Source organism: Neltuma alba, unplaced genomic scaffold (genome assembly GCF_004799145.2).
Source record: "Neltuma alba isolate B1F8T4 unplaced genomic scaffold, ASM479914v2 tig00012194_pilon, whole genome shotgun sequence".
NCBI classification, from domain to species: domain Eukaryota; kingdom Viridiplantae; phylum Streptophyta; class Magnoliopsida; order Fabales; family Fabaceae; genus Neltuma; species Neltuma alba.
The window spans coordinates 371704-382531 of NW_021636734.1; the positions used below are offsets into that span (position 1 = coordinate 371704).

The window sequence follows — 10828 nt, forward strand, 5'->3', positions numbered from 1 at the left end:
AAGATAATTATGACATTTTAAGAAAAACATGTCACATTTCTTATAATTAACTAACTTACCTAACTTTTTTAATTTAATCAAATTAGTTAAGTGAATCTTATATTAAGGATAGGAGGAGTATTAAGGACAGAAGCAGTAATTTTGCTGGGGAGAGTGATACGCCGACCTTGCGTCCTTGACCTCAAATGAGAAACTCGCGGGAACCAGGGTCTTTTTGGTCCAAACAAAAGTCTTCAGTTCCGAAAGTGTCCTCCATTTTCTGATCCCCGTTTCGTAGATTCTCTCTTCCCACTTCCTGCTTCTTACTTATGCGTTGCTCTGGTGATACTCACGGTTTTGGTGCTCTTCTTTGCCCGAAACACCACCCATAACTTCTCTGCTTAAAACCAAGGAGATGCTTCGTTAGTTGGACAGTTGTGGATTTGTCTATTAACAAAGTGTATGTCTTGGTTGCGGATTTTGGTTTTTATATTTAGCAAGTTAATTCCATCAATTATTTCGGATTTGTTTTGATTTTTGATATTCTATGAACAAAATATTCTGGTTAAGGTCGGTGATCGAGGCAATGTTTCAAGCGGATAGGTATTGCATTGTTGTTTCTGTTTCGAAGCCTTTCAGTCGCTGACTTGCTGTATTTCAACTTATTCTCTTCTTTCTGCAATAGGTGTGTCAAATATAATCGGGTTCGAATGGTTTCACCGAAATTTGGTCTGGTTTTCGATATATGTTGTTTGCTGCATCATTTTCGACGTTTATAGTCCTCACTTTGTGTCAAGTTTGCATTTTCACTTGACCAGGCGCAGCTGGCAAGGATTGGCGTTTCAAATAATGTTTTTCTTTCGATGCTGTTTTTGTTTTGCTGATTTAAATCATTTTGTAGTTCTTGTGGCGAATAATATAATGTGTCGGGTTGAAAATAATGAGTGAGTTTCCCGATGGAAAGATCAGGTAAGAGACTGCAGATAGATATGGGAATATGATATTTGGCGCTTTTTAGGTCTTGCCTTTCAAACGATAATCTATTAGCAAGTGGGAACTCAATTTGCATCTTAAACTTCCCGAAAGGTTAGCGTCGACGTCGAATTTTCATTTCAGTGGTTAACATTAGTTTGATCATTGTTCACATTAGTTCTGTGAATTCTTGAGCCTATAGATCTTGCATTGGTGAGTAGAGTTAGAGAAGTACATCATCATTTGACGTGGCATTATAATCGTACTATGTAGCTGTATCATTGAGTCCTGCATATCTTTTATCATCATTTTGTGTTGAGACCCTTCTATTTCTGCTGAAAAAACATGAATTCAATTTGAGGACTTTCCTGATTTGTGATATGTTTGACCCAAGCAACTTGAATGCCAAATACTAGATGGATGTGGGGGAATCGCATGTTCTTCTTTTGTTCCCATTTAAATGTTATGAGTTTCCCTCAAGTATTATCTTACTGACTGAAGAATTCCAACATCATGTTGCTTCTCATTGTAGATCTCGTTGCCTACGAACTGTTTTGGTAGTCAATGACTGCTTTAACTTGTTTGTGCATGCAATAAGCATGGTGGTGGTGGTGATGTTGATGGAGAGCTACTGAAGCAAAAACTTTTATGACGGGCTATCTGCCTTATTGTTTTGATTGCTATATTAGAAAACCGTTTTGATGGACGGGGCCAATATCTGATGGACTGCTGGGCTTGAGTAATGTTTTAAGTATTGGGGAGCAATCTGTTGGAGAAAACAATTATACAGTGTCTAGCTTTTGGCGTAATCATATAGTTGATTGAGGCATATGACTGCAAAGCTGTTAGATTTAGCTCTCAGACCTCACATTAAATATTTTCCAAGATAGCTTCTATATATTTCGGGTGCAATTCTGCAAGGATGGATAAAACTGTTTCTCCTCAAGCATTGCGGACACCTGATCGCAAAATTTTATCTGCTAATTCACTGAAAGATTTGTGGCTTGTTGTGCGAGAAGGATCGCTAAATGATGTAGAGGCAGTCTTGGCATTATCAAAGAAGAATGGAATCAATATCAATTCAAGGAATATATTCGGGCTGACCCCTCTTCATATTGCCACTTGGAGGAACCACATCCCCATTGTCAGGAGGCTTCTTGCAGCTGGTGCAGACCCTGATGCTCGAGTAATGAAAAAATTTTAAATTTTTATTTCGTAAATGTCAGTCTTACAAATATACACCTGTCCCTTTCTTCATTTTATTTTAGGTAGGAGGTTACTTGGTTTTCTTAGATTTAGGACGTGTTTTGACATTCTCCTCCATTTTTATCTATAATGTCTTGGTCAAATGTACTTCTAAAGCAAATTCTATGAAGGAAAAGTTGCGATGACTGAAAAAATAATTGCAGTCATGAATTCATCAACAAACTTTTAATAAAATTTCCTTTTGTGTGTGTTGTTTGTTTTGGTGTGGATTTTTTTTTTTAATTATGATGGGGATGAACTAATGGCTAGTAATGCCTTTAGAAACCAAGCAACACAATCTGGTATATTACATATTCTTACTGCAATCATGCAATGAGTTTGCGTTGTACAAGGTTAAATCATTTCAGTCAATTCTCCCCTATCTTTTTTTTCCCTTGCTTGAGTGCTTACGCTAGAAATAAAATGTCACAGATGGTACCCACTGGCCTAAAAGGGTTCTAATAGTGTGAAATTTAACTAAAACAGCTTCTGATTGTCTTTTGCTTTTGTGTGGAAAAAAAATCTTTATTTATCGTCTTATTTTGAAGATTATTCAGATTTTAGGAGAATTTGAAGTCTCATGAAACCAAGAACTGTCCAATTCTCAGGTTTTTCCTTAAGGGCCATTTTATTTCTTTTGGAACTTACGTCTCATTAGTCTGAAACTTGCTTCACTTTTAGGATGGAGAATCAGGATGGAGTAGCCTTCACAGGGCTTTGCATTTTGGACATCTTGCTGTGGCAGGCATCCTTCTTCAGCATGATGCCTCTATTACAATGGAGGACTATAAATGTCGAGTACCTGTAGATCTCTTATCTGGCCCTGTGTTCCAGGCCTTTAGAAGTGAATGCGATTCAGGTATGAATTGCTGTGCTCTGACTACTTTGTAATGGTTCAGTTAGTTGTTGCCAATGCAAAGTAGTGATAGAAGAGGCTGAGAAATTATACTATGATATTTTGGGCATAGTTTCTACTGAGGTCTTTAGTTGGGGAAGTGGCACAAATTATCAGCTTGGAACTGGAAATGCGCACATTCAAAAGTTACCATGCAAAGTTGATTCCCTTGGCGGTTCGTACATAAAGTTGATTTCTGCCGCAAAATTCCACAGTGTGGCTGTTACAGCTGATGGAGAAGTGTATACCTGGGGATTTGGAAGGGGTGGCCGTCTAGGACACCCGGATTTTGACATCCATAGGTAAATGTTATATTCCAATATGAGGGCTGATAGGCATGGTTTAAGTTAGTTTTGGTATTACCATCATGTTTGGAATTGCATTTTTGCTTATGCTGTCAATATTGAACATAAAGGGTAGTACCTGTTGTTTAATCTCTTTCTCCCCTTCCCCCCTTTTTGAGTGTCAGCAAGGAGTATTCTCTGTCAGCAGCAGAGATTAATCTCCCTCAAGGTATTTTGGCTACTTTTCTCTTTTAAGCTTTAGAGGTTCTATCTGGATGCAGAAAATCAGAAATATTTTACTTAGCTTTGATACTTAGTAGAGGGGTTTTAATGAAAAAAGGAGTGTTTGTTGTGACAGAAATATCACAGCAAGACCAAATGGACCCTTATTTTAGTCGGCCTTCTCAGTAAAATTTAGGCAGTGTTCATGATTTTTTTCCTTTTAAGACTTTGTCAAGGTGGGTTTTATTTTTATCTGTTCATGCTTTTTGGACTACTGCCAATCAGATCTGATGTTGTTTTGGTACTCACCGCAGTGGTCAAGCTGCAGTCATCACTCCCCAGCAGGTGACTTATGGTCTGGGTGCTCGCCAAGTGAAGGTAATTGCTGCCGCTAAGCATCATACTGTTGTTGCTACAGAAGGTGGTGAAGTGTTCACATGGGGATCCAATAGAGGTAAACTATGATTATGTCTAGTTTTGACTGTCAATTATATCATGCAACTAAATTATCTTGTCTGCCACTGCCATCATGACCTGCCATGCCTTTTATTAAGTTATGGAGAGTGTCAGCTTGGTTGTGGCAGAAATTCTGCCATAACCAAGCTGACCCTCTCTATTGACATTTGACGATTATCAGATAGGAAGCGATTGGGATTTTTGGCATATCTGTGCTTCTTAAGTTTTGTCCCTTAGAATGAAGATATGCTTGAATGACACAGAAAACAGTTACACTTCTTCCTTGGTGTCATTATGTCGTTTCAGAGTTACTATGTCATTTTGTATTGGTTTCATTGATTTTGCAGAGGGACAGCTTGGCTACCCTTCTGTTGATACCCAACCCACACCCCGTAGAGTGGCTTCTTTACGGTCCAAAATTGTTGCTATTGCTGCAGCAAACAAGCATACTGCTGTAGTTTCTGATTCAGGCGAAATTTTTACCTGGGGTTGCAATAGAGAGGGTCAGCTTGGTTATGGCACCTCAAACTCCGCATCTAATTACACCCCTCGTGTAGTTGAATACTTGAAGGGAAAGAATTTAACTGGAGTTTCTGCCGCAAAATATCATACAGTTGTGTTGGGATCTGATGGAGAGGTAACTATTTGCAGACCAAAGACTTCCTTTTCCTTGACGCATTCATAGGAGAATGGCATTTGGGTCCTTTGTATGGGAATTCTTGACACTTTGGTTCCTCAAAAGTTGAATCAATGACCCTGTTGAGATTGATAGTTGCGATCTACCGTATTCATAATCTCCTTTTTTTGGAGTAGGGACCAAAATGTTAATAATTCCCTTACAAGGGAGTCCAATGTCATTCTTTCTCTATTTATCACAGACCACAGTCATCACCCTATTTGGCAGGTGTATACTTGGGGTCATCGCCTTGTTACTCCAAGACGAGTAGTCATTACTAGGAACTTGAAAAAAAGTGGAAGCACTCTTTTGAAGTTTCACCGCATGGAACGACTTCATGTAATTTCCATAACTGCTGGAATGGTGCATAGCACTGCTCTTACAGATGACGGTGCATTGTTCTATTGGGTCTCCTCGGATCCTGATCTTAAATGCCAACAGGTTATTTGATTCAAACTTGATTTTAAGTTATACCCAGATAGGCACTTTGATTGGGGACAGTTCCTCACTATTTTTTATAATAATTGATAATTAATTGAAAAATTTGTGTACAGCTATATGCTATATCTGGAAGAAACATGGTGAGTATATCTGCTGGAAAGTACTGGACTGCAGCTGTTACGACTACTGGTGATGTTTATATGTGGGATGGGAAGGAAGGCAAGGAAAAGCCACCTGTTGTGACTCGGTTGCATGGTGTGAAGAGGGCTACTTCAGTTTCAGTTGGTGAAACGCATCTACTGATTGTGGCTTCCCTCTATCATCCTGGCTATCCTCTTGATGTGACGAAGACTTCCCAGGAGCTCAAGTTGAATCATAAGGATGATGTAGAAGAGATTACAGAAGATATTTTATTTCAGGATTTGGAATCCGATAATATGACTTACTGTATACAAAAAGATAATTTTGGGAAGAGGATTGTACCTAGTCTAAAAAGCCTCTGTGAAAAGGTCGTGGCAGAGTATCTAGTGGAGCATCGAAATGCCATCCAGTTTCTTGAGATTGCTGATGCTCTAGGAGCCAGTGATTTGAAGAAATATTGTGAGGTACGCTTCTTCTCGAATGGCCAAAAATACTTGAAAGTTATTTTGTCTAACTAGAAAGTTTGAGGAGAATAATAGTTCATCAAATGGGATCTGTGGTTTTGCTTCTTGTTCAACTTGATCATGTAATATTTGATTATTTTTTATTGTATAAATTATGATATATCAGTCAAAATAAATGCCATCGACGATATCTCCTGAGAAGATAATTCTAGTGAAATTACCCTGGACCGCTGAAATATTACTATTTTAAATTTCATCCTTGAAAAAAATATTTTATGGTCCTGAGAATATTTATTTCTTAAAACCCAACATGATAGAAGTTGATTTGATTACATGTGAAGAAATATTTTGACATGGCAAACGGTTAGGATAAACATAATTGATGTCAGCAGTATGACGCGTCAGCATGTTTTTAGAGACAGAAAGCAACTTTTGAATTAGGCCTGAATGAAAAATTATCACTCTTTGAATATTGTGAAAAGAGATTCAGGGACAAGATTGAAATTAGTGGAATTTTTGAAGACCTAAGGTGTAAATTAGCAAAAATTTTGGTAGTTTTTTGGGCTTTTCAGGTCATGTAATGCTTCATGCATATATCAGTGAGATTTGAATGGCCTTTGCTGTTATACTTGATTGATTTGTCCTATATGTTAAGGTGGTCTGATTATACTGAAGCTCTTAAATGCTTATTCCAGGAGACTGTCATTCGCAACCTTGATTACATCTTTACAGTTTCATCGCATTCTGTGAAAAATGCATCACTAGATGTTCTGGCCAACCTTGAGACATTGTTAGACCAGAGATCATCTGAACAATGGAGTCACCGCCTACTCCCTACTGTAACTGCTCCTTTTCCTCCCACCATAAACAGTGAAGAGGGTGATAGTGACATGGATTTTAACAGGGCTCATGACAAACCAATGAAATTGAAGTTGGAAAAAGATCAAAGACTAGATTCATTTCTCCAGCCTAAGGATGATCCCAATCAAGAAAACTCCAAAGTAGTTCGAGCTCTAAGGAAGAAGTTGCAGCAGATTGAGGTGCTTGAAGCTAAGCAATATAAGGGTCAGCGCCTTGATGACCAACAGATTGCAAAGCTTCAGTCTAAGTCAGCTCTGGAGAGGTCACTTGCAGAGCTTGGTGTTCCAATTGAAACTTCACGGTATAAAGAGTTGTCTTCTCTGCATTCAGAAGGGAAAGGTAATAAAAAAGGTAAACTATCAAGAAAACAGAGAAAGAACAGCACATCAAGTGTGGTGCAGACCGAAGTGGAATCTATTTCTGCTGGAGCAGAAGTAATATCAGAACCTGCAAAGGACATGTTGGGCATTAAAATCTTGGATGCCTCTGAGATAAAGGTTTCCAGCTTCATTTTTCTTGATTGTATCAACGTGAATAATTTGCATAGTTCCTTTCATATTTTGTGTTGCTTAAACTCTTATTTGATAGGTGGAAGAATCTACTTGTGAACAAACTACAGCCAATGAAGGTGCAATGGATTCGGCTATTGTGATCCAGAAGAAAGACAATTTAGCGTTGCCAAACAAGTGTCAGTCACTGAAAAATTCCAAGAAGAAGGGCAAGAAAGGTGGTCTTTCTTTGTTTTTGAGTGGTGCCCTTGATGATGCCCCAAAAGAGGTGGCTTCCCCTCCACCAATGCCGAGAAATGAGGGTCCTGCATGGGGTGGGGCCAAGTTTTTAAAGGGTTCTGCTTGTCTTCGCGAAATTCAGGTTGAGCAGAGCAAAATAAAGGAAAACAAGCCAGGTAAGAGCAAACACCAGGAGCAAGACCTCTCTGACAGTGGCAGTGGGGGGAAAATATCATTAAGTTCATTTCTTCCTTCCAGCCCAATACCTTTTGCCTCAACTCGAAGTTCCCAGGTATCTGATGGAGAAAAAGGTACCCCCTCTTGGTCTGCGTCCAGAACCCCACCTCATCTATCTCGGCCATCTTTAAGGGACATTCAAAGGCAGCAGGTTTGTGAATTCATGCTTCCTCCCATTTGTTTATGGAGGTCCATGCCCGTGTTGCATTTTCTGTGTACTGTTTGCTGTGGACCAGTTAGGATGATTTCTTTATCCCTGCCTGCTTACGTATAGATGATGTATTATATAGCCTTTGCTGTGAATAGTCCTTCTGTCCTGGGGCACATTTCATTGAACTGAGGGTTGTTTGTCCTATAAACAGGGAAAAATGCATGAGAGCTTGTCCCGTAGTCCGCAGGCCAGAACAACTGGATTTGCTGTTGGTGCAGGTCAAGGCTCGCCATCTGAACCTCCAGGGATGAACCGTTGGTTCAAGCCAGAGGCGGAGACAATATCCTCAATCCGGTCTATTCAGATTGAGGAAAAGGCCATGAAGGATCTCAAGCGCCTCTACAGAAGCGTTAAGGTTGTTAAAAATAAGTCTTGAGGGTTGAGCTAAGGCTATTTCATTTATTTGTCGAGGCAGCAAGGCATGATCTTCTCTGTTCTCTTTTTTCTGCAACCCCTTCCGTGTTCTCTTCTCGGAAGTTCTCTTTTGCGGTCATAGTCCAGTGACTAGAAATTAGCCTGTACATGTAGTTGCGCCGTATATTTTTTCTTGTTATTCCCTTTTTTCAAATCCAATGTAGTTTCTAGCTTCGTAGCATACTTAGGTCATAACAATCTAACATCACAGTACTTTATGACTGAGTTCACTACTTTGTACTCGTTTCTTACTCTCCGAAGTTTGGAGAATGGCACGAGAATTATACGGTCCGTCATGGGGATAAACTGACCTGTCATTTTTGGTAGCATCAATTTTACGTTTGTACTCGGTTGACAGAAGCACCTGCACTGTTATGGAAATCCCTTCTGTTTTAGCACGAGGGCTAATGTTATTTATGCATCTTCGTTCATCATGTTTGTGTTCCGAACGAAGCTATTATCTGGGTTTAGGCTTTGTGCTGTTTAGCCTAGGTCCTCCTTAAGAAGCATTAGTTTTTAGATTGCTTTTTTAGTTTTGTCGTTGAGCTTTTTATGCCTGATGGGCTGTAACCAAACGTTTCATTGGGTAAGAGCACTTTTTAACTCCATCCTTTAATGCAGGTCCTCGTTTGTAGTTATTTTATAAATATAGGTCCTAATCCAGATTTTTAGATGCAGTTAGTACTTCTTTTTCCCCAAAAATTACCTTATAGAAAATCCAAATTATCTGTCTTTTTTTAACCTTGAAAATCTAAAATATCTGACACCCGAAATATCTAAAGGCGCATTGTTTCTCATGGCATTTGGATTTGATTGAGGACATGATTGAAAAAGAGAGAAATTAAGTTTTACACGTTACATAGGTTTTGATCGCTCTTTGAATTTTGTATTTTTCGAAGTGGGGGACAAATGCTAAGGGAAGAAGGAAGTATTTCCATTATTTTCGAATAAATTTGTCTGGTTTTGTTTCCCAAAAAAAAAAAATTACCCGCACTTCTCTTAATCAAAGGTGACGGATAATTTTAGATCAAACCGAATGACAACAGAAAGGTCTGTAGGCTTGACTACAAAAAGTGATTGGCATGTTCATACGGACAGACTGAAAAAGTTGAATTCTAGTAGGCAAGAAGCCAAGCCAAGCAAACCAAAAAAATACTCGTAGATAAAAAGAAAAAAGTTACCAGAAATAAAATTTGAAGAAGAAGATTTATGAATATGAGCACTGAGTAGGCATTGGCCAGTTTATGTTCATGACAGACTCCGCGTGATTTCAAAGAGATAGTGTCCCTACGCCAGCAACACGACTTTCAGGTCCTGTTTCATACCTTTAACAATAATAATGTTTTGCTACCATTTTTCATTCAAAAACACGAAAGGAGTTTTTCATCTCTAAAATTGTTTCTTTTGTTTTACTATATATGCCAAAAAAAAATTCAACAATAAAGATAGAATATTAAAAGAAGAGACTCCATTTGTATTTCGGCCTGGCAGATCGCAAACAAGAGTTGAAGGTTTTCCTAACTTGGGAGCCTTTATAGCTGCCCTTCTCCTGTGGCATGATCTGTCATGAAGCAAGTGGACATCAGTCACATTTGTCCCCTCTTCCTTTATCCAACCATGCTTTGCAACTCCACTTTTTTCCTTAAAAAAATATATTTTATCATTAAATTTTTAAACACACACAGACACTTAAAATTCAAAAATGTATATATTTATTATATTATATTAAAAAAGACACAACTGTCCTGTGTACTAATTTGTAAATTTGATAGCAGTAGTAAATTATCATTCTCATGGATAGATCCTCCATTTGCGCGGTAAGAAGGCAGAACAAGAAAAGCAAAGAGAGAAAGAAAAGAGAGATTGATGGGAATGATGTGGGGGCAATATTTGTGACTACGTGCAGAAAATGGTCCTCGACAAAAGTAAAAGGTGATAGTTTTTGATGTGATTACACCAACAACAACAATAATATGTGAAGAAACACTATAAATCTTTCGGATCACTTCCCTATTATCTAATCTGATTGTTTTTGTGTTTTCTGTCCTCGTTGATGCGTCCAAAATTATAAAGGAGATGGAAATAATAAGAGAAAGCACTATCCGGGAGATTGTTTATGATTTGAGGAAATTAATATAATATAAGTAGCAGACCTCTTAAGCAATTTACTAACTTTCTGTTTCTCTTATAAAGTTTAGGCGGGATGCGTTGCAGACTCATCAAGGTTAAAACAAGTATTAAGGCTCAGAAAATAGTTAGAGATTTTCTATGGAAATTTGAATCTTGAAACGCAAATTAAAACATAGATAATTTGACAGTAGGCGCACATGTATAAATTATAAAAAGGATAAAAATAAACTAAAGGATCGATTGAGAGAAAATGTTGATCTCTTTAGGTTTGGTTGTTTATAAGTTTATTATTGTAAACACAAGTCGTAAAATTATTGTTCCCATATTTCGTAGAAAGCTTTAAATTATAGGAATGAAAGTATCGAATATGAGAGAGAGAGAGAGAGAGAGAGCCATGTTTAATTATTTGGGTTGGTAACAGATTAGGCATTTGATAAAACCAGATGATATGGGAAGTAGTTAAGCCATCAAA

The 10828-nt window shown here is 38.1% G+C and overlaps 1 protein-coding gene across 4 annotated transcripts; it reads left to right on the top strand.

The window, feature by feature from the left end:
- Nucleotides 1–289: 289 nt before the first annotated feature.
- LOC114724637 (uncharacterized) lies at nucleotides 290–8647 on the top strand. Of its 4 annotated transcripts, none has more exons than XM_028911031.1 (12): nucleotides 290–439; nucleotides 998–1065; nucleotides 1484–2137; nucleotides 2878–3055; nucleotides 3165–3393; nucleotides 3912–4051; nucleotides 4401–4690; nucleotides 4958–5170; nucleotides 5284–5775; nucleotides 6471–7133; nucleotides 7225–7752; nucleotides 7964–8647. In XM_028911031.1, exons 3-12 carry the CDS (start codon nucleotides 1874–1876, stop codon nucleotides 8186–8188), a joined length of 3222 nt encoding a protein of 1073 aa, XP_028766864.1. In that variant the 5' UTR covers nucleotides 290–439; nucleotides 998–1065; nucleotides 1484–1873; the 3' UTR covers nucleotides 8189–8647. The 4 variants fall into 4 exon arrangements, with proteins under 4 accessions (XP_028766864.1, XP_028766866.1, XP_028766863.1 ...); XM_028911030.1 differs by lacking the exon at nucleotides 290–439 and adding an exon at nucleotides 456–582 and having other exon boundaries at nucleotides 665–1065; XM_028911032.1 differs by lacking the exon at nucleotides 290–439 and adding an exon at nucleotides 456–582.
- Nucleotides 8648–10828: the final 2181 nt, after the last annotated feature.

Coding starts and splice junctions, on each gene's coding strand:
- LOC114724637 (XM_028911031.1), top strand. CDS start 1,874: ATGGATAAAACTGTTTCTCCTCAAGCATTGCGGACACCTGATCGCAAA. Junction 5,776..6,470: donor ATTTGAAGAAATATTGTGAG/GTACGCTTCTTC, acceptor TGCTTATTCCAG/GAGACTGTCATTCGCAACCT. Junction 7,753..7,963: donor GGGACATTCAAAGGCAGCAG/GTTTGTGAATTC, acceptor TCCTATAAACAG/GGAAAAATGCATGAGAGCTT.